The sequence below is a fragment of the Carassius gibelio genome, chromosome A5 (genome assembly GCF_023724105.1).
Source record: "Carassius gibelio isolate Cgi1373 ecotype wild population from Czech Republic chromosome A5, carGib1.2-hapl.c, whole genome shotgun sequence".
NCBI lineage: Eukaryota > Metazoa > Chordata > Actinopteri > Cypriniformes > Cyprinidae > Carassius > Carassius gibelio.
Window position 1 is genome coordinate 25518907 of NC_068375.1, and position 23442 is coordinate 25542348.

Sequence of the window (23442 nt, forward strand, 5' to 3'; positions counted from 1 at the left end):
TGGAGGTTGGAGAAGACTATGTTTACAAAGGAATAAAACCGATGCAGAAAAAAAAGGAAAGTGAAAGGAACGCTGACTCCACTAACTGGCAAGAACTACAAACCGCTTTTAACACTCATTGAGTCAAGAAAAGCTCACCTGGAGCGGCTTAAAGGGGTCATATGATGCAATTTAATTTTTTCTTTTCTCTTTGGAGTGTTACAAGCTCTTGGTGCATTAAGAAGATCTGTGAAGTTGTAAATTCTAAAGTCTCAAATCCAAAGAAAGATTATTTATTAGAGTCAAGACTCTGCCAAGCTCCCCTAAAATGGCTTGTTCAAACACGCCCCCACATCTCTACGTCACTATGTGGAAATATTTGTATAGTTAGTGTTGAAGCAGCCATCAGGGAGATGCTGTGTGTTTCAAGGTGAAAGCAAAAGCACTTTATTTGGCCTTCAAAAGTAGAGCATTTAGGAATCTTTAAGATTACTTATAACAGAACATTTTATGGACGACCGTTTCCTGAATCTAGGAGCGAAGGTAATTCTTACTTTGCTATGACAATCTGGTGCTTCTGAATCAGCTACTGTAAGTATGTTATGTTATTAGTTTAAGTATTTGCTATTCAATATTCAGATGAGGAGTCAGACGTCACGTGTGAGTGCGCGCTTGTTAGAGAGAGAGAGAGAGTCACATGACAGTGGAGTCAGCTGTCTTAACGGTCCGTGGCTTGTGTTCTGCAAACACATACAAGCTTTATCACGGTGTCTGTCATGCGACTCTGTTCCTCTTTCGGGCTTGAACTGATGCTAAACCTAAGGACATTATTTACTGTCTTTACATTTATTTTGAAAGAGGAAGCTCGCGATTATGGAAAAATGCATTACATTTCTGACAAGTGCTTGTGGTGTTCAGCCAATCACAATGCACTGGTCATTTGGCCAATCAGAGCAGACTACGCTCGTCAGAAGGAGGGTCTTTGTAGAAAACTATGCGTTTAGGAGAGGTGGGGAATAGAGGACCTTCAATAATGTACAGTATTTGAAAAATAATTTGTTTTTTGAACATTAAATCATGTCAACAAATTTTGTGACACCAAATACACAAAATTATATTTAAAAAAAGCATCATATGACCTGTTTAAAGAGAAGGATGAAGGGAAAGCAAAAAAAGAGGAAGAGACTATGAGGTGGACCAATGTTTTCTACAAAGCTGAAGGCATGAAAATAAAAAGACAATGAGAAGCTCTTGTGTGCATCATTGAAAAAGGAGAAAATGCAGGCTCAGAAAAAAAAAAGAAGTGGGCACAGAGGAGAAGATGCAAAAGAGGCAAAACAAGCGAAGAAGGAATATTATGAAATGCAAGGATGCCAAGATGGAGAAACACAAACAGGGCAAGGAAAAAGGGTTATGTGAGGATCTCAAGAAGGCCAGCTTATTGGCAGAAAGGATTCAAAGATTAGGTGACAAAAGACGATCTGCCTCTTTTGTTGGTTCTATATATTTAAAGTTGTACAATAAGAATTATCATTACAAATGACAACATGTAGGTCTATATTGCCAATGTTATGGTTGGCAGTCACTGGCCCCGCCCACAGCAGAAGTAATGTTACAAATGTGCAGCTGGAGGAGGTCTGCTCGCAGTTTTATTGAGGAACACGCTTGAGAAGTACGTGGACGTCGTTAACAGCTGGTGAAAGTGACTGAACAAGGTTAGGTGCGAAACGGGGAGTTCTGTGTTTTAGTTTTGTACAGCCTATTACAGTATGAAATCGACATTTACCAATGTATTTTATGCTTCGTTTGTCAACTGAATCTAAATCATGAGGACAAGACTGCGGTCATGTCAATGAATCATTGACTGCATGTCAAAAAGCCTTAGACAGTTCAAATGCTAGAGATTTTGCGTAATCCTCATCTTATTATTATTATTGTGTGTGTGTGTGTGTGTGTATAACAATCTTGCACTAAAAGTGTTTCTGAAACACTGGCATTAGGAGAAGAGCAGCGGTAAATGGATCTTCTCTGTCAGTCGGATCAGTAAACGCAGGTTTTCGTGATAAGGTACGAGATATTTCACACTCGATCGCTACACTTATATATGCATGATCAAGCTTTGCTTTAATAATATGTAATCATTTTATCTTATTACATGATTTTCTTCTTGATTATGCAGGGCAATATGTCTCGTAAACTGCACGCGAGAAGAATTGAAGGAATTGACAAGAATATATGGTAAATAAGTTTCATGACTTCTTTGAATGAAGTGAAAGAAAAAAATAGGCAAGACTGTAGCTATTTAGTGCAGTACATCCGGCTTATTACACGACACTAGGCTCCAAATAAGTAAATAGCCTACATTTTATTGAATTATTGGAATGCCTAGGCCTACGTTTCCGCTAAAAAAAGTAATTATAACTTAGAAAACATCCTGTCAACATCAACCGCAAAATATACTTGTTTAATTATGCATAAAAAATCTTAGTATATTAAAAATTAATATTTTGCCATTTTCTTTAATTGAGTTTTCCTAGATATAGGGCTAATCGACATTTTTTTTTTCATTGTTTAATTGTTATTATTATTAATATTATGCAACCAATGTAATCTACGAATGTTTTCCATTCCATAAATATACAAATTATTACTGTCCTCCATTTTTAAAAGCGGTAGTCGCAATAACCGTTTTAAGTCTCAAGATGGGGCCAATTAGCTATTCTATTATTTCAGTGAGCTGTGTAATAATCTACCCAAAACTACCTTAAGAATAGACTTTTACTCCCACATACTGTCAAGTGAAGTAAATGAACTCAAATGTTGGCTCATTTTAATGTTTAAACCTGCACCTTTTGTGTGTCATATGTAGGGTGGAATTCAGTCAGCTGGCTGCTGACTATAAGGCTGTGAACCTGGGTCAAGGGTTCCCTGATTTCTCCCCTCCTCATTTCATTCAGGAGGCCTTCTGCGAAGCCCTGAATGGAGGTTTCTCCAAGCACCAGTACACACGTGCTTTTGTAAGACATTAAAAGTACAAGTGCTTTGTTCACTTTCAGTTTGCGGTCTGTCTGTTTAGTAAATGTTCAACCACTGCATAATATAATAATTATATTGGTAAAGTATTGCTAAAGAATCTTACACTGTGTGGTCATGCAGGGCCACCCAAATCTTGTGAAGATCCTGGCCAAATTCTTCAGTAGGATTGTTGGCCAGGAAATAGACCCAATGGAGGATATCTTGGTTTCTGTAGGAGCATATCAAGCGCTTTTCTGCACCTTTCAGGCTCTTATTGATGAGGGCGATGAGGTAACATTATTGTTATAAAGACAATATTCATATTCAGAAAATTACATTGTTAGTAGAAGATAAAAAGACAGTCACTGTCACATTAATGTTCAAAATGTGTAGTATCAGAATGGCCATTTTTTTCACCTTTCTTGCACAGGTGATTATTGTGGAGCCATTCTTTGACTGTTATCAGCCAATGGTAATGATGGCGGGCGGAACGGCTGTATATGTGCCCCTTAAACCAGTATGTTCATATATCACGTCACAAGACCTGTTTACTTGATCTGAGATTCAAAAGTTTATTTGGAATAATATTAGCTGTGTATTGACAGAGGGAAGGCTGTGGTCCTGTTCTATCCAGTGCTGACTGGGTGCTGTCTCCTGAAGAGTTGGCGAGTAAATTTAGTCCTCGTACCAAAGCTATTGTCATTAACACTCCTAATAACCCTCTTGGCAAGGTGAGTCAATCACCAACACATGGAGGAAAATTTTACCCTTATTTGTACTGTTGTCCAATATATTCGGTTATGAGCTAATTTCACTGAAACTGTCAAGAAATGTCTGGGTCATGTTTCACCCCAAATCAAAATGACATTTTGCAGAGAAATTAGGTCTTTTAAATGCAATTTACATTTTTCATCACGACATTATATATACTCACACACACACACACACACACACACACATAAATATATATATAGAGAGAGAGAGAGAGAGAGTGAGAGAAAAGGGAAACAACATATGTCTGAACAGGCAGGTGTTACTGTAATGAGAATGCTATATTTCACATTACATAAGATTTATTTTGGATGAATTTTATACCCATTACTGTTCAAATGTTTGAGGTCAATATTTTTTTATTTATTTATGTTCAATGAAGAAGGTCATGCATTTATTTGATCAAAAATATAGTAAAAAAAAGTAATATTGCAAAATATTATTTACATTTAAAGTAACCGTTTTCTATTTTATTTATATATATAGAGTAATTTATTTCTGTGATGACAAAGCTGAATTTTCAGCAGCATAACTACAGTCTCCAGTGTCTTATGCTCAATAAATATTTCTTGATAATATCAATGTTGAAAACCGTTGTTCTGCTTAATATTTTTATGGAAACCATGTTAGAGTTTTTGTATTATTATTTAATAATTAGAAAGTGTGAAACTGCATTTATTATAATAGAAATCTGTAATAACATTGTAAATTTCAATTATTAGTTGAATGTGTCATTGCTGAATAAAAGTATTTATTTATTGTAAAAAACTGACACTGAGCTGGGACAGATATTTTCAGCCTAAGCCTGAACTGTGGTGTCTTGCAGGTCTATCTGCAGGAGGAACTTCAGATGATTGCTGACTTGTGCATTAAACATGACATCATTTGCATCAGCGACGAAGTGTACGAGTGGCTCACATATGATGGAACAAAACATGTGAAAATTGGTAAGGGCAATACTTTGTTGGTAATGCAATTAATCACAATTTTGTGGACTTTTACAGCAACAGAATTGTTTTTTTTTTTTTGACAGCCAGTCTGCCAGGTATGTGGGAACGCACTGTAACCATTGGGAGTGCAGGCAAGACTTTCAGTGCCACAGGATGGAAGGTGAGCTGGTCAAGTTGAACAGGATTTGTTTCTTGCACTGTTATTTTCCTCTGTTTGTTTTAATGTCTTTGACTGGCTGAAGGTTTCCTGGTGATAAGGTTCAGTTTGCAGGTCATTAAATAACTCTGTCATTTTAATTAAGGTGGGTTGGGCAATGGGACCAGGGCATATCTTGAAGCACTTAAAAACCGTCCATCAGAACTCGGTGTATCACTGTGCCACAGCTGCCCAGGTAAAACAGTGCTCCTTCGTTTTAGGGGTCAAGTGTGTTTCAATTGTTTTTGTTGGCTGACATTGTCTAATGTTGCTCTTAAGGAGGCTGTAGCAGTAGGTTTTCAGAGGGAATATGATGTTTTTGGAACAGAGGAAAGCTATTTCCACCAGTTCCCCATAGATCTTCATCAAAAGCGGCTGAGGCTGGCAGATTGTCTGAAGAGCGTTGGACTAAAACCTGTCCTACCCCAGGGAGGATACTTCATGATCGCAGATATCTCAAATCTTAGTACGTAACAGTGAAAAAATGTAGAACAAAGTATTAAAGCAGGAACTATTTCTTTATGGATTATACAAATACAATTTTTATATTTGAGAATTCCAGAGATGAGGTGCTTTGTGTTTTTGTTCTGAAAATTCTCTTCTTGAGCTTGTTCCCACAATTTCCCTGTTTATTGGATAAATACACTTAATTTTAATAGGGTTTACATCATATTAAACAGCCATTTCTAGCTGGTAAAATATTGTAGCACTGACTAGAAGATAAAAAATAAATATATATATATTATAAAATTATAAATATATATTTATTATAGAATATTTCTGTAATTTAAGATAAGAAAATTTCCAGAAAATGTTAAAAATTTCCTGATATTTCCAGGTTTTGCGTGAGTTGGGGAATCCTCATAATCCTACATCTGTGATAGCATTGTTTTGACATTATTATTTCAAAATAAAAAAAATTTGTTTTGTTTTTCTACTAGATGTTGACTTTACTGACCCTGATACTAAAGATGAACCCTATGACTACAGATTTGTGAAATGGCTCATAAAAGAGAAGGTAAACTTAAACATAGCATTTACAGATTGATTATAAAACTCTTTTCATATAGTGACATCTATGAGCAAAATATGTTGTTCAAGATCTTCACTTCTGAATAGGGACTGGCCACTATCCCTGTGTCTGCTTTCTTCAGCCCGGAACACAAAGACCAATTCCAGAAATACATCCGATTCTGCTTCGTAAAGGTATTTTTAACACAAGCACAATATTATGCAGAACACAATTTTTAACATTTTAAAAATTAAGTTCTTTGTAATTATTTGGGATGTCAATGTTGTTCTATTTTTTTATCAATAACAATATGTATGCTTCATGTAGCTTAGCTTTTTTATTAGAAATTACTGCATTGTGAATTTTATGCTTCAGAGACTTTATTAAGTTTAGTTATCATCATTAAGTTTTTTTTTTACTTTAAATTACTTTTATTAAACTCTGATAAGCAAACCGTTGCTTAATCACACAAGTTAACATGTAAACTTTGCATTTCTGATGTAATATGGATTGCTTTGTGGTGAATAGTACATTTTGATACTAAATAAGGAAAAGTGATTGCTATTGTGATCTGTTCGCCTAGTTAAAATGTTGTTTATATTATTTAATTCATATTTTGTAAACATCAATAGGAGAACTCAACCCTGCAAGCAGCAGAGGACATAATGAGGCAGTGGAGTGACCACAAATGAAAATTCTAAATTCAGGCAGTACAGGCCTGTCACAGACTGAAAAATCAGAAACGCAAGAGAACCACTTTGAGATTTTCTTCATCGATAATAATTTCATATTGTTTCATCTCTACACTGATATATGTTAAACGGTGATGTCAGTATTGCCTTATCAGTTTGAACCTGAAACACACCCAGTGAATATTAGAGAAGGGGATCGAGCAGAACTTGTGAAAGCACAGCTCTTACAGGTCGTTTCAGAATAGTATGTTTTTGTTTGGAGTTCTCTCATACTTTTAGATATACTGTTTTGTGATTGCTACTGCTGTTTGTTTTATCCTGATCTTTATTACAGCAGAGTATGTAATTGTGTTATATTATCCATTTGCGAGAGACTCCCGGAGCATGTCTGCATTATGCTGGGTTAAATAAACAACCCAGCTTGCTGGTTCAGCTTGGCCCAGTGTTTCTTAAACCTTTTTGGTAACGCCCCTGTTTAAAACGTTTTTTTTTTATTCACCTGGAACCCCTTTTATGGTGAGAATCTTTTAATGTCAGGCTTGTTGAGAAGGTGTTAAAGTCAATGGTCTGGAAAAGAAAGATTCGGTGGAACTAGCCAATTGATAAAAGACAGGGCCAGCCACCATTCAAACATTCACACAATTTTGCCTTTTCTATGTTTTTAACCTACTCTGAGAATAGCCTAACATGTGTTCTGTCCTGTATTCAGCCACTGGTCCAAAAAAAAAAAAACATTTTAACTTGTGATATAACAATATATGTATTTATTACTTATCAATTTAACATAATTTGCTGGATAAAAGTTTTAGTTTTTCAATCATTAATAATAATTTAACCAAAATAATAATTATAATTTTTGTGTGTGTGTAACATCAGGAGAACAGAAATTTCTCTAATCATTATTTTCAGTTTATCTTTTCATTACCATAAATTAACTTTTTATAATGGTTGTATTCTAATTGTTTTCACTTTGACATCCAATAATGCACCACAGTAAACAACACTTAAATTTAGCCAGTTAATCACTCATTCCGGCTATAATAATAATAGTAATACTAACATTATTATTATCGTCATATAACATTACTATTATTCATTATTATTTTATTTTATTATTTAATTTAATGTATTATATTAATTTTTTTGGTACCATTTGTCAATATTTTGTTATAACGTATTAAACATTGATCCAATCGTTTGGTGCTTTGTTGTTTTGGCGCGCTCTTCTGTCCCGGTAGTTGTCAGGCGAGACGCCGCTCTCGGCCCCGCCCCCGCCCCGCCTCGTCCCGTTGCTGCCTCTCTCAGGTAGTGCCTCAGAGCGAAGATGGCGACGGAAAAACAGAAACATGAAGGCAGGGTGAAAATCGGACATTATATTCTCGGAGACACACTAGGAGTGGGAACGTTTGGAAAAGTCAAAGGTAAAGGTTGGGGTTTCGTGTTACAGCTCTATTGAAAACAGTAAAGCGAAACTGGCGATGATCGAGGCTTTAAATGCGGCTAAAGCAGAAGCACAAGCTGCAGCAATGGTTGGCTAATGACAGTGCAGTGTTAGTTAGGAAACAAACATTAAACAGCAAAGCTTTCTGCAGTGATCAGCCTTCATAGTGTCAGCCATTCGATGCTTACGTTGGTTTTCTGAATATCTGCGTGCATGTGTTGTGTTAGTGTGGTTTGTAGAGGGATTGGGCGAAGCTAACCTGATTAGCTTCATGGTTTATGAAGTGATTAGTATTCTGAAGTTGCAGTTTGATGAGGATTGATAAAATCGCTCGTGCACTTGCCAAATGACAGCTACTCATGAAGTCTTCATCAGAATGACAAGAAAGTAGTTTATTTAAATAATAAAAAAAAGTAAATTTGGCATGCTATTAGTCAGATGAATTAGTTTTCATCAGAATGACAAGAAAGTAGTTTATTTAAATAATAATAAAAAAGTAAATTTGGCATGCTATTAGTCAGATGAATTAAAACTAACTTCTTGCTCGTTTTGTGTGATCCATAACGTTAATTGTCTTTATGACTTAATAAATCAAGTTTGATATGTATATTTATGCCTATTAATGGCATTCGTATGTACTAGGGGTGTAAAAACTTATTGATAAAGTTTACTGAGAATTATCGTCAGCAAATTTGATCACTTATTGAAAATACAACACCCTCCAGTCACGTCTCTTTACAGAAGTGAGAAACGCATTTCTCTGGACGAAACACATCTGACATGTAGTGTAGACTGAATACAGTAGAGAGACATTTTCAGCTTTTTTCATCACTACATAAATTCTAGATGCTGAAATGGAGTGATTTTTCACAAAATACAAAGTCAACTCACTGACTGTTGCCTTACACACACACACACACACACACACACACACACACACACACACACACACACACACACACACACAGGTATTATAGGACATTCCATAAGGCTTTTATACTGTACATGCAGTATATTTCATTCCCCTACATACCAGTATATTTTATAACCCTACCCCTTAACCTACATACACATCGCTCGTAATTTTCTGTATTTTTACATTTTCAGTCAGTCTGTATGAAGTATGATGTATTGTTTGTATGAAGCTTGTTTCCTTGTGGGAACATTAGGTCCCCATAACGTAGGTAATATCAGTATACACACACACACAATCAGCCTGATTAATTTATAGTGACCCATAAAGGGTGGATCAACTGTACCCACTTTACCACCTTGGTATTTTTCACTTTTTTTACTTTTAACATTCATGTTAGAAAATATGTCCCTTAATAATAGACAGTTGAAATCTCTCATATAATTTTTTTAAACATAATTTGCATAGCATGTGTATAAATGTGACTTTTTACCTATTATCATAACACTCTACAACGAAACGGCAAGCATGTGATGCAAAAGGACACCAATCCGGGTACAGTTGATATATTTACTTGCACATTTCTCTAGATTTATGCAAAGACCTTGCATGGCACAGTTTCATAAAATGTATATTTTGGTAATGTTTGCAATGATACACGTTTAGTTTCATAAAAGGATAATAAGCTATTCATTGTGGAAGGGTCATAGTGAAATGAAAATATCTAATTGGGAAGAAAAAGAAAAAAATCTTCAGAGTGGAAAGACACACCCACACCTTTCAAATTTCCCGTAATCAAAGAGAACGCAGTGTGAAGCAAAGATCAGGGCTCGGGGTTCCTGTGCACGCAAGTTATTTTAAGGTGTTTCAACTGTACACATGTCCCAAATGTACTCCGTCTACTCTAGTTATATTTTTATTAGAGCTGTAAATGTTAAGGGATGGTTGTAATAAAGTATAAATGTAATACAATTACTTTATCCAGATAAGTGAATGTGGGTGTTTGTTTAGTCTGTGCTTCTTTTTCTCTTTATTATTTGTGGTCACGCTTTAGAATATAATAGCATATAATGTATAGCATGGCCTACATAGATACATTCTTCAATTTGCACACTTGTTTGAACTTTGAAGGACAACATTAGGCAGGACGTTAAAAATAAAAAAGAGCTTTTAAGCAGATAAGGTTAATTGAAGGCAGATTAATTGATTCTGCTGATCAAAATAGTCTCAGTCACAGGCCTACTTCTAACTGTATGTTTGCCAAGTAGCAGCCAACATTTCAAAAAGCCCAGTCTTTCTCGGTCATGTTTCCTTCTTCTTCTTATTATTATTTTTTCCACACGAAATCTGATACAATAATGAAATGCCTCTTCTCATCAGTGAGAAAACACTAAATCATAGCTTCCTAACCTGAAAGCAATGCTGCCTGTGTTATGAAGCAATAAATGATCCAGACCAAAGATTTCATGACAGAAGTGTGGTTGTTGTGTATAAGAATTTCTGGGAAAAGAGAAGTTGTTACATGACTGACAGAACAATGTAACTACTAATGACCAATCTAATGAGTAGCTTTTATAAACAAGGTTGAAAGTGATGTTTTAGCACTAAGACATATGTGAGGTCCGTGGAAACACACACATACACACACAATTCCCTCAGCACGACTGAGTTTTTGTTAATGCATAACTAGAGCAGCCTAGTTAATGCTGGTGACCTTTTAAAATCTTTCAACTTAACTGAGACCATACACATCTTCTAGAAATGGTTCAATGTACGCACGGCCTTCAGCACTTACTGATGCCGCAATATCTAGCCTTATAAGAAACTTGTTGGCAAAGCCTTTGCCCATTTAAAAATAGTTTATGGGAAAATGTAATAAAAATGTGCAGTGAACCTCACACAGTAACTTTTACAGTAGCAGTGTTTATGGTACAGAAGTAAACACAATGTAAAACCAGTATTGACAATATCAAACAACAATATATTGTAGTAGTTATCATTATTATAACTACTTTATCAATATGGAACAAACACAAGGTGAAATAAAGTATTAGTTTTAGCCAAATTACCAAGTGACCTGGATTTGTACGGTTTGTACAAGTAGTCATTGCCAACAACAAAAGATTGAGAGAATGCTTTCTGCTCCTTTTCAAAGCCTGTTTATTTTGCTATCATAAGTATGCATGGTTAAATGCTTGCTTGGATTTAATTATTTGTGTTTAGCCATTTTTTCACTACTGTCCATTGCCCTATCAGAACAGACCTGTCACCCACTGGCACATGTGGGTCTTTTTCATAAAGACACTGGACATTTTATTGTATGTTCTTTTATTGCAAGCCTTCACAAAGGTGTTTCTTCTACCTGTCTGTGCAGTGGGCCAGCATGAGTTGACCAAGCACCAGGTGGCAGTGAAGATTCTGAACCGGCAGAAGATCCGCAGTCTGGATGTGGTGGGGAAGATTCGACGCGAGATCCAGAACCTCAAACTCTTCCGTCACCCACATATAATCAAACTGTGAGTACTGATTCATTCCACCTGGATTCTGATACACAGATTGTGAATTTACAATGTTCTATTTTGAGGCTAGAATGTGCAACTCTTTTTGACCTATTCGTACTTGTTTTGAGTTTTTCTTTTTTTTTGAGAATGAATGCCTGGACTACTGAATTATTAACTTAAATGATTCATTCCAAAACGCTGAATCATTCAGTAACAAAACCGCTGTGTGTTGCTCAGATATGCACGACTGTTCTGCTGTGATCTTTGTTTGGGGCTATTTTCATTAACCAAATCGAGTACTGCACTAAAATGTAAGTCACTCAATGTTAACTACTCGTTTGAACTCTTGTATACAATCATTGTGAATTTGCAAGTAAAATTCAACCCAGATCATCAAATTCCTTCTCTCGCACACCCCTGGTGGTCAGTGTACTCTGTCACCTTGTTAGTTGTGTGTCTGTGTGTGTGTGTACATGTGAGCTGTTTGTATGTACTGTGGCTAGAAAAGACAAGAATGTCAAAGCTATCCAGCCATTCTTCAAACCATTAGGGATTATTTGACTTTTCTCATATGAAGAGTAAAAAAAATGTATATTAAAAGCGAAGACACAAAATCTAAGCCTTGAAATATGCCTTAACTCATCACTAAATCAGTATTTGAAAGGAAAAGTCCAATAGTTTATTTATTTGAAAGAATGATTTAAATATTTTGTACATATTTCAGTTTTTTTTCATAGCTTAGATGCATTTCACTATGACTACACTGACAGAACCAATGACCTGTATTCTGTACAAATTTGTGCGTTTTCTTTGTTTTGTTTTTGTGGCAGTTACCAAGTCATCAGCACCCCAACAGACATCTTCATGGTAATGGAATATGTGTCAGGAGGAGAACTCTTTGACTACATCTGTAAAAATGGAAAGGTACATCTTCATTGTTAATTTGTGGGTTATGATTAGGGAGTGGAACATTTGTAAAATAAAAATTGAATGTAGTATTTCAGTTTTGCAGAACAGAGTGACCAGCAGAAAGTGAGAGAATAAATGCCCCTGTCATTGATAAACAAATACGTCATAGAGCATTTGTATTATTGTCAATCCATCAGAGCTCAACAAAAAAATATAATTTTGATAACAATAGTTAACCAATAGCCATACAATTTAGGTTTAAATGATCTGTAATATTCACAAACTTTAATTGCATTGGCATAACACAAGACTAATCCATTACATTAGTTTATTACAGTTCATCTGAACACGTAATTCTATTATGTTGCTTGAGGAATAATCTTTTCCAATCTTGCCAGAATAAATCAATTAATCTCAGTGTTTTGAGAGAATGTGGAGGGTACTTATTTCTACACTTGCAAGCATGGCCTAAAACTAACATTTTGCCACACCTGCCAATGGCTGATATTTAACACCAACAATTATTTTTTCCTGGCCATGAAACTGTAAAAAATTGGCAGTTGTTTTTACTACATCAACTAAAAAAATTAAATAAAATTAGCATTAAATTATCATTTTAATCAGGATACAAACACATGTATCATGAGCAGTTTGTGATTTAAATTTCATTGCATCATTCAACATTTAAAGCTAAAACACAATGGTCTGACTTTAGCTTTGCAAAATTATGCTAAAACATATCTGCACAAACAAAAACTGCAGACAGGCTTGAATGAGAATGCATGTTCACTCTCTGACAAGCAGGTGGCGCTTATGGAACAGCAGTGATAAGAAACTTTTCTTAAGACAGTCAGTTCCCTTCAGAAATACATTCATAAACACCAATCCCAGTAATTTTATTTTAATAAACAGTGTGCTTGCTGTGCCTGTTCAGTATTTTCTTTGTGCGAGTCAGTTAATTTTAGGCTCTGCTTGCAAGAGATAAACCCATGAGCTTTTATTTTTGTGGAAAAACAAATCTAATGAAATACTGTTATCATCTGCCCATTACAATGTTCAAAGTTATGTGAATGTGAAAACAAAGTTTAACTGGTGCCCATTGCGTTTCCAGATGTGCTCTAAACTCACAGCACATGCAGAAATATTTCACGGGATACACTTTGAACTGAGCCTTTCTGAGATCTTGAAAAATGCACCAATTTATACAAAAATATTAAGTGGCACAACTGTTTTCAACATTGATAATAATAGTTAATTGAGCACAAAATCAGCTTATAAGAATGATAGGATCATGAGACACTGAAGACTGGAGTAATGGCTGTAGAAAATTAAGCTTTGATCAGTAGCATATATCAGGGGCCACAAAAACGGCACAGTAGGTTGCAATAGGGGAACTTTAAACTTGAATGTTCAGTTTAGTCCACATTGGAGATGTAAAATACATGTTCCTGTGTCTTTGGTCAGCTGGACGAAAAGGAGAGCAGGCGTCTGTTCCAGCAGATCATCTCAGGGGTGGATTACTGCCACAGACACATGGTGGTGCACAGAGATCTCAAGCCTGAAAACGTCCTGCTGGATGCACACATGAATGCCAAAATTGCAGACTTTGGTATGTGAACTCTTTATATTTAAGAAAAATGAAACGAGTTAGGTTGTTGTTGGCTTTGGGCTTTCTTAAATGTCTATATTACAAGCTATATTGACTTTTTCAAATCTTTGACTTTTCTTCATGTAGGCTTGTCAAACATGATGTCTGATGGAGAATTCTTAAGAACGAGTTGCGGTTCTCCTAATTATGCTGCTCCGGAAGTCATCTCTGGAAGGTACTGGTTACCTCTGCTGCTGTATTTACCTCTTTTCCGTTTGTTTTTTATGTTTAAATGATCTCAAACCTGCTCTCGTCCTCAAAGATCATGCTCGGTGTTGTCGTTCATTTTTATCGATGTTCTCACTCAGATTATATGCAGGTCCTGAGGTGGACATCTGGAGCAGTGGCGTAATCTTGTATGCTCTGCTCTGTGGGACGCTGCCGTTTGACGACGACCACGTGCCAACACTGTTCAAGAAGATCTGTGATGGGATCTTCTTCACTCCTCCGTACCTGAACCCCTCTGTTAGTAGCCTTCTGACACACATGCTCCAGGTGGATCCCATGAAGAGAGCCACCATTAAAGAGATTCGGTCAGAAACCACACATATTTTTGTACAGTCCATTTATTTTGGTATTGCCAAGTGCGAATCAACCTCTTTTTCTGTTCATTGCTCTTCATTCTCAGGGAGGATGAGTGGTTTAAACAAGATCTCCCCAAGTATCTGTTCCCAGAAGATGCTGCATATAGCAGTAATTTGATTGACGACGAAGCGCTGAAGGAGGTGTGTGAGAAGTTTGAGTGCACTGAGGAGGAGGTGCTCAACTGCTTGTACAGGTTTGTGGGCTTTTTTTTGTTTGTTTTTGAAACACACATTTTGTTACTTTAGCTTTTTTAGTTACTTGCTATAGAGGCTTCTTTGGGGTGTCTACAAACTGGAGGGAGTTTTCATATCAGAGGAAATTATGAATTTCGGTTGGAATGAGCAATTGCAGCAGTGTTAATGGAAAATGCAAGGGTTTTTTATATGATTGCAAAAATCCCGGGTATGGTGAAAGATTTCCTGATTCGAATAGATTTCAGTTCTGAAGACATAGGAGATTTGTTACTGAATAAATCAGCTTTTTTTGAACAAATTGTTTTTAGTGATTCAATGTCCGAGTCATTAACCCATTCAGACAATCTCTGAAACACTGAAATCATTAATGTTTCTGAATGAAGCATTCAGTGACATTCAACTCATTTGGACAGGAACTTGTTGCAACCTACTGGCGGTTTTAATTTCCTGTTTAAACCTATTATTTCATTATTCAAAATTTGGTAACACTTTACAGTAAGGTCCCAGATAATGCATCTAACTAAACTGAACAATACATTTGCTATATTATCTATATATATATATATATATATATATATATATATATATATATATATATATATATATACACACACACAGTACTGACCAAAAGTTTGGACACACCTTCTCATTCAAAGAGTTTTCTTTATTTTTATGACTATGAAAATTGTAGATTCACACTGAAGGCATCAAAACTATGAATAAACACATGTGGAATTATATACATATTAAAAAGGTATGAAACAACTGAAAATATGTCATATTCTAGGTTCTTCAAAGTAGCCACCTTTTACTTTGATTACTGCTTTGCACACTCTTGGCATTCTCTTGATGAGCTTCAAGAGGTAGTCACCTGAAATGGTCTTCCAACAGTCTTGAAGGAGTTCCCCGAGAGATGCTTAGCACTTGTTGGCCCTTTTGCCTTCTGTCTGCGGTCCAGCTCACCCCTTAACCATCTGGATTGGGTTCAGGTCCGGGGACTGTGGAGGCCAGGTCATCTGGCACAGCACCCCATCACTCGCCTTCTTGGTCAAATAGCCCTTGATGCCTTCAGTGTGACTCTACAATTTTCAGTCATGAAAATAAAGAAAACTCTTAGAATGAGAAGGTGTCCAAACTTTTTGTACTGTGTGTGTGTGTGTGTGTGTGTGTGTGTGTATGTGTGTGTGTGTATATATATATATATAACGTTATTTAATAAAAAATACAAATGTACTTCATTGTAAGTTCATAGTTGGTATGAAAAAAAAAAACATTGTAAATCTCATTGTCATTAATGGCAAAATCCCAAAAATACATAATTTTTGTCAGTATCGCGGTTCTGGTGCATTTGGGTATATTACAGTTAAAATGTTAATTCTACTTTGCTATAAAAGAAGTCTCTCTGCTAATTAGACTTATTTAATTCAATCTTTTTTTTTTCTTTTTTTTTCTACCTAGGCCGTACTGGCATATGTGACGAAATTTTTTAAATTGTGATAAATAAATAAGCTTTCCATTGATCTTTTGGTTTATGATAGGACAATATTTGGCCAAGATACAATTATTTGAAAATCTGGAATCTGAAGGTGCAAAATAATCTGAATATTTAGTAAATCGCTTTTAAAGGGATAGTTCACCTGAAAATTATGTCCTTAATGATTCACCCTCATATTGTTTCAAACATGTAAGACCTCCTTTTATCTTCGGAACACAGTTTAAGATATTTTAGATTTGTTCCGAGAGCTCTCAGTCCCTCCATTGGAGCTGTGTGTACGGTATACTGTCCATGTCCAGAAAGGTAAGAAAGACATCATCAAAGTAGTCCATGTGACATCAGAGGGTCAGTTAGAAATTTTTGAAGCATCGAAAATACATTTTGCTCCAAAAATAGCAAAAACGATGACTTTATTCAGCATTGTCTTCTCTTCAGTGTCTGTTGTGAGAGAGAGTTTAAAACAAAGCAGTCTGGATATTCAGTAGTAATTCATGTACTCAAACAGTAGACTGACTGAACTGCTGTGAAGAGAGAACTGAAGATGAACACCGAGCCGAGCCAGATAATGAATGAACGATTGACCCATTCTCGAGTCAAGAGTTAATATCGTAAAGATTTTTGGCGTAAAAGAAAAATCTATAATTTTGACCCGTTCAATGTATTTTTGGTTATTGCCACAAATATACCCCAGCAACTTAAGACTGGTTTTGTGGTCCTGGGTCACACACAAGCTCTTTTAGGGTCAATGCAGTCAAAATAAATGCTACCAAACAACTATAAACTCTCATCCGTCCTGTTTTTGTCGTCCTTTTCTTTGCAGTCGCAATCACCAGGATCCTCTTGCTGTGGCCTATCACTTGATCATAGACAACCGCCGCATTATGAGTGAGGCCAAAGATTTCTATTTGGCCTCCAGCCCCCCGGACAGTTTCCTAGATGACCTGCCTGCGCACCACACTACAAAGATTCACCCTGAGAGAGTGCCATTCTTGGTGACTGAGTCTCAGCCACGTTCTCGACACACGCTGGATGAGCTTAACCCCCAAAAGTCCAAGCATCTCGGTGTCCGGCGGGCCAAGTGGCACTTAGGAATCCGTAGCCAGAGCAGACCGAATGATATCATGAGTGAGGTCTGTCGTGCTATGAAGCAGTTGGACTATGAGTGGAAGGTAAGCACATGTCACACTTCACACTATGTTTCCTGGTATGCATGAGTTGGTATCTTCTGCTAATCCTCCTGAGGTACATGATCTTAGGGTAAATTCAATCTCTGCCTCATATGTTTTGGGGCCTATTGGTAGATTATATATATATATATATATATATATATATATATATATATATATATATATATATATATATATATATATATATATATATATATATATATATATATATCAAATATTTTGGGTCAGTAAGATTTTTTATATTGTGTTTTTGAAAGAAGTCTCTTATGTTCACAAAGCCGCATTTAAGCAAAAAAGCAGTAAAACTGTAAAATATTACGATTAAAAATCAATGTTTCAGCAGCCCTTTACGTTTTCATGATCTTTCAGAATTCATTCTGATATGCTGATTTGGTTCTTAAAGGAGTCATATGACGTTGCTAAAAATAATATTATTTTGTCTATTTGGTGTAATGCAATGTGTTTGTTATATCTATGCCTCGCCTTTCTGAAACGTGTCAATTTTTATAAAGCCTCCATTGGCCGGGCAAACCTGAGCACCAGCCAGTGGCCTGGCTATATAGTGTTGTGGTGCACTGGTGCGAAGAAACTGGAAGCTGACGAGTCCATTGTGTGTCTTAAAGGGGAATTATGAAATGTTGTGCTGTTATTTTAATACATGTTAATTTTTTTATAATGTAAAGATATGTATATGTGGAGTTAGGGCTGCACAATTAATCAAATTTCTAATCGCGATTACAATTATGGATACCACAATTACGTAATCATTCAAAGTGGCTATTAATTGTTCAAAGTCCACTTATGTTATCGTGCATGTTTAAGATATGTTTTTTTCTTTGTACATGTTATCTTAAGGGTTTTTCCATTGTTTTAGTTTTAGTATAACATTATTCAACCATATTTAAAGTAAATTGTGATATTCGTAATTAATAATCACAAATTTCAAGGGAATAATCGACAATTGTGATTTTTGTCATTATCATGCAGCCCTATGTGGAGTAGATGTTGTTTATATGTATATTTATGTGTTATTGTAAATGTCACTAATTAGTCATCCTGGTTTAATCCAAAAGTGGCGGAGCATGGACTGTAAACATAGAGGCCCAAACCAGTGTGTGTTTTCAGTTTGCCTGGCAAGCGAGTGTGCAGCTGTTCTTACCAGTAATGAAGTTTTGTGTGTATATCTCTCTTTCTTTGCACAGTGATTGTTTTGTTACTTTGTATATAGGTTTGGTCGTTTTTCTACTGGGACTGTTTCACACCTCATTTTGGGGGGATTTTTGGAATCAGGCCTATGAAGATCTGTTGTCTCTGTAATGTTTTAATTCATCTGGCTGAAGTCTGAGTATGCTTGACTGAGTGAGTCATTAGTTTTAGACTGAAATGGCCCACATGTCTTTGTTTATAAAAGTTTTCATTCTATATCTTATCTCATAACTTCCTCTCTTATCAAGTAGAAGTGTTTACTGCTGTTCATGAGTACGCTATCCAGACCCCCTCAAAACAAGGCAAACAGTGTTACAGTGCAATGTCTCAGTCAGCACGGTCCTTTTATTAAAAGGCTTGTTTACTCTGCTGACTGTTTTTTTTTCTCTGTTGTTTGATAGGTAGTTAATCCTTATTATTTGCGAGTGCGGAGGAAGAACCCAGTCACTGGAATACACACAAAGATGAGCCTCCAGCTCTACCAGGTGGACAGCAGGACCTATTTACTAGACTTCAGGAGCATAGATGGTAAAATTGATTTTATTTTAATGTCTTAATTTACAATAAGTAATTAAAAAATATATGCACAGAGTGGTTACTGAAGAAATTTGACTGTTGAACTGAATGCATATATTGTTTTCAGGATGTCCAAACTGTTTTGCTGATTTTTAATATTTAGTAAGGTAGTTGTTAAGATATGGTAGGATTAACTCAGCGATTCTCAATTAAAGTCCTTGCGCCCCCCGCTCTTCACCTTTTTTTGTATGTTTTTCTTTTGGCTTCAGTAGTTTGTTCTATTTGAACGTAAGTGCTCTGCAAAGTGGAGCTCACAGGATATTTCACCATGATTCCAGTTCGAAAGCTTACATATATGTTTCATTCAAAGTGCATTGAAGTGTGCAAGATGTGAAATTAAATAATATTTGTTTGCGAAGGTATATGATGTTACAGTTGTCCGTGTGTAAAAATGCTGCGCAGCACAAATCCGTGAATGAATGTTCCGAAGTGAGGTAAACTTCAACAGATGTCCCCTGTACAGAGAGCAGGGAGCAAGGAACACTGTGTAGGGACCATATCAGTCGGGAACACAGTTCATGCATGGAGCTCACTTCTGATGAACTGATTATCTGAATCATGTGTGTTAACAAAGAGAATGTACAGAGCAGGGGATTGAGAGGACTGGAAATGAGAACCGCTGGATTAAGGGATATAGAATGTGGTCGTGCAGAATAAGGCATGAATATGTGCTAAATGATTATTAATAAACAATCAACATGCTAGTAATATGCAAGCTACAAAGCAACTGATTACTAGTTAGAATTGGTCCTTAAAATAAAGTGTTACCCATTGTTATACAATTTCTGCTAAAATCTCAAATATTCTATCAAATGTTTTAAAAGGAACCGTAATCATTCCTGAAATGATTTAGTTCCCTAAGATTCTCATTCCTGTTGTGAAGTGTTCTTGAGAGCGTGTTTCTGTGTACTTCACTCTCTGAGGTCTTATATTCTGTTTCATTCAGATGACATGATAGAAGTAAAATCAGGGACCGCCACACCTCACCGCTCCGGCTCAGTCGGTAACTACCGGACTACCCTAAAGAACGAGAAAAACGAATGTGAGGATGCAGCAAAGGGTGACGCGTCGGCACCCTCAACGCCTCCAGTATCCAGAGGGAAAGCGGCGGAAGGCTCTCTGGCTTCTTCTCTTACCTCCTCAGTGGATTCCACAGGGGGAGAGATCCTCCCCCGCCCTGGAAGTCACACCATAGAGTTCTTTGAGATGTGCGCCAACCTCATCAAACTGCTAGCACGATAACTTGTGGTTCCTCTGATGCCTTCTCTCTCTCTCTCCTCTGTCTTCCCTCTCACACTCGCTTCTTTTCTCTTTCTTCTAGAATACTGTCTACCTCTTGGTCCTCTGATATCTGTGTCATCATCCACAGCAGTCCTTCTATCTCTGTTTTCATTTTAAAGCTTGTCTTTAAAGCAATAAGCATGCGGACGGACTCAAGACTCCATGCATCCCACTCGCATGAACAAGCTGAATGGTCTGTGGCACTACAGTCACCAGGATGAGCCATTTAAGAAGAATGAGAAAAGGTACAAGAAGGAAAAGGATGGAGGGGTTTTTGTGTGTGTGTACCACAGTTAAGATGTCAGAAAGATTACGAAGCCACTTAATGGTGTCTAAACTCTTTTAGAGATGGCTTTACAATTCTTTTCTGGGTTTTATGGAAAGGATTTCCTTGCGCAGAGTGAGGCGTAGAGGTGCATTTAAATGAGTTATACACTGAGCTAGCTGTACTGTACACAATGCTGTTGCAATTCTTAACGGACCAAGAAATGTATAAAGAAAGCCCTTATGAGGCATGTGGGACGACAAGTAAGATAGAAAGCGCTTTTGCACAGTTTTACCTGTAAGTTTTTGTGGACCAGTGTCCAAACTGGTTATCCCATTGAAGCGGCCTACTGGCAAGAGGAGGAGCCATCTTAAAAAGCAGGGCCAATTTAACATGGTGGGCACTTTAACACAAAGGGACAACTTGATACGTCAGCCTTTCTTAAGGAAGAGACCAATATGAAACCCGTTTATCCTGAGGGAGTGCGATGTCTTTGCCTCTGTTTCATAGATTTTTGTTTATTTGTCACACTTTACCATTTTTATTTTCTATTTGCTCACATTTTACGTACATTTGCGTATAAAGAATTTAAATATGCATTTGGATTTATATTTATCAGTGCTTTAAATGAGGTTGTAGATTGTATTAAAATTGTGATATTGGACTGATGTTTTTTTTTTTTTTTTTTTTTTTTTTTTTTTTTTAAATATTGGATTATATTGCTGTAAATTGTTTTATTCCATACACTGCTTTATCAAAAACTTTTATTTTTTACTATTCATTTAGTTATTTTACAAAACAGTTGTTGCTTGGTAAAGCAAGAAATCGAATGTTTCTGTATTCCCTCCACTTTTACAAATTAAGTTTCTGTAGTCACACAGGCCCAGTATTAAATCTGAATTTAGTTTGTGCACACTGATAGATCTCCTGAGCAAATCATCTAGTCATGTCTAATTCCTGTGTTTGCAAAGCCAATGTCATAATCACAAGATCTGAAGATAGGAGGGAGCTTCCTACTTGCATGTGACTTAATGTGCCTTTGTATGAGACTGTGTAGTAAATGAAATCCTACATACATCCACATAGAAAAGAACCACAATTAAATTATTTTATGTAGGAGCTTACTGACAGAAGTGATCCTCTTCTTCAGATCAGTTTTTTTCAATTTATGCTTCACAGGTGAAAATGAAAACAATATGGGTTTTTAATAGGTTGCTCTTGTTCATTTGCCTGTCCAGAGCTCCAGCTATGTTCAAATTAAATCCCAAATTCAATGCTAAAAAGTTCAAATAAACAGTTTTAAATTAATAAATGCATTCTATGGTTTGTATGGCATAGCTTATTTACATTTTAAATCCTTAATGTCTTAACTCACATTTTAACGGCATAAAAGAAATAACTTTATTAGTCCTGATAAATGCAGTAGTTTCAAATTCTCAAAAAGAAATGGAGATTTAAGGCCAGTAATTCTGATTGGACCTTTTGGAATTCTTTAGTCTTTGTTACATGTTAAGGTTTAGTTTCCTAAAAAGGATGATGTTGATTTTGTTCTAAACTGCACCCTAATTTCAGAGCTAAAACTTGACAATCTATGCTTTGCAAGTCAGTTCAAGACAAATCCAGAGAAATGTAGTTTTGCTCTGTCCCCATTACCCTTTTTTTCTTTTTTTCCCCTCATAGTTTATTTCCCTGAGTAGTTGTCTAATTCAAATGTTAACTACTCTTTTGTCACTAAGGAATCATTTCAGTGTCTCCACAGGTTGCTTATTCAGCCATAGAAAACAAGTTTAGAAAATGTTTATGTTCTTCTCTTAACTAAATTTATGTTGATTATTTGGCATAGATGCACCTCGAGGCTTGCCAATGAACATTTACAGATAATTACCAATAATTTAGTTGAAAAGATTATTTGTAAATACAACTGCCTAATAAAATGATACATGAAGACATAATGGTTATGTGACTTCTTTTGAAAACATGGTGTATATTGTGTGACTATTTCTAAAGAAATGTTTGGTTACTGTTTGATATAACAGATAGATTTAATGTTTCAGGCTATTTTTAACCTTTGTACTGTTATGGAAGATACAACAATGATTTGATAATATAATGGGAGTAATAACTTGCCAACATTTTCATAAAAATATCTAATTTTTCATAGGAATATTGATCTATAATTTCTTTCCCTCTTAACTTGTGTCTCCTCAAAATGCCTGATTAACTTGCCTGCATTAACATTGTCCTGGTGTCCTCTACAAAAGACATATATAAAGTTATGCCTTGTTTTGTAATGAATTCATATTCCGATTTGAAACACAACATTTTATTTACGACAAACAATTTGAAAATTTGTCCGATTTGAATAATTACAAAATATTATCGCATTTCCCTAATTTGTGTGAGAGTAATCAGAGTGCTGAATTTGATCATTCTGTCAATATCAGTCATTTTTAAAGGATAAGGTGTATCTATGATCAAACCTCCAAACATTTGATATCTCATCCAGACTTAAAACTGTGTCATGTGTAGTCTCAGATAAATTCACTAACATATTTGAAAAGTCTAAAAATTCACCAAAAGTCCATGCCTGGGTTGTTATATAAAACAACCCATAGGCTACAATGTG

The 23442-nt window shown here is 35.9% G+C and overlaps 2 protein-coding genes across 6 annotated transcripts; both read left to right on the top strand.

Annotated features, from left to right (window-relative positions):
• Positions 1 to 1604: 1604 nt before the first annotated feature.
• LOC128006332 (kynurenine--oxoglutarate transaminase 1-like) lies at positions 1605 to 7736 on the top strand. 3 transcript variants are annotated; one of them, XM_052592732.1, is made up of 14 exons: positions 1605 to 1694; positions 1980 to 2046; positions 2159 to 2217; positions 2849 to 2996; positions 3136 to 3285; positions 3425 to 3511; positions 3600 to 3725; positions 4592 to 4712; positions 4799 to 4875; positions 5018 to 5107; positions 5191 to 5377; positions 5853 to 5929; positions 6031 to 6117; positions 6556 to 7736. In XM_052592732.1, the coding sequence occupies exons 3-14, from the start codon at positions 2165 to 2167 to the stop codon at positions 6613 to 6615; spliced, it is 1263 nt and encodes a 420-aa protein (XP_052448692.1). In that variant the 5' UTR covers positions 1605 to 1694; positions 1980 to 2046; positions 2159 to 2164; the 3' UTR covers positions 6616 to 7736. The 3 variants fall into 3 exon arrangements, with proteins under 3 accessions (XP_052448692.1, XP_052448693.1, XP_052448691.1); XM_052592733.1 differs by having other exon boundaries at positions 1611 to 1693; positions 1972 to 2046; XM_052592731.1 differs by having other exon boundaries at positions 1617 to 1694; positions 1957 to 2046.
• Positions 7737 to 7868: 132 nt separating this feature from the next.
• On the top strand, positions 7869 to 22132 carry LOC128006296 (5'-AMP-activated protein kinase catalytic subunit alpha-1). 3 transcript variants are annotated; one of them, XM_052592728.1, is made up of 10 exons: positions 7869 to 8036; positions 11344 to 11485; positions 12301 to 12394; positions 13844 to 13988; positions 14115 to 14202; positions 14336 to 14560; positions 14656 to 14805; positions 17122 to 17470; positions 19096 to 19222; positions 20217 to 22132. In XM_052592728.1, the coding sequence occupies exons 1-10, from the start codon at positions 7940 to 7942 to the stop codon at positions 20510 to 20512; spliced, it is 1713 nt and encodes a 570-aa protein (XP_052448688.1). In that variant the 5' UTR covers positions 7869 to 7939; the 3' UTR covers positions 20513 to 22132. The 3 variants fall into 3 exon arrangements, with proteins under 3 accessions (XP_052448688.1, XP_052448690.1, XP_052448689.1); XM_052592729.1 differs by lacking the exons at positions 7869 to 8036; positions 11344 to 11485; positions 12301 to 12394 and having other exon boundaries at positions 14347 to 14560; XM_052592730.1 differs by lacking the exons at positions 14656 to 14805; positions 17122 to 17470; positions 19096 to 19222; positions 20217 to 22132 and having other exon boundaries at positions 14347 to 14491.
• Positions 22133 to 23442: the final 1310 nt, after the last annotated feature.

Coding starts and splice junctions, on each gene's coding strand:
- LOC128006296 (XM_052592728.1), top strand. CDS start 7,940: ATGGCGACGGAAAAACAGAAACATGAAGGCAGGGTGAAAATCGGACAT. Junction 11,486..12,300: donor CACCCACATATAATCAAACT/GTGAGTACTGAT, acceptor TTTTTGTGGCAG/TTACCAAGTCATCAGCACCC. Junction 14,561..14,655: donor GCCACCATTAAAGAGATTCG/GTCAGAAACCAC, acceptor CTTCATTCTCAG/GGAGGATGAGTGGTTTAAAC.
- LOC128006332 (XM_052592732.1), top strand. CDS start 2,165: ATGTCTCGTAAACTGCACGCGAGAAGAATTGAAGGAATTGACAAGAAT. Junction 4,713..4,798: donor AACAAAACATGTGAAAATTG/GTAAGGGCAATA, acceptor TTTTTTTGACAG/CCAGTCTGCCAGGTATGTGG. Junction 6,118..6,555: donor TCCGATTCTGCTTCGTAAAG/GTATTTTTAACA, acceptor AAACATCAATAG/GAGAACTCAACCCTGCAAGC.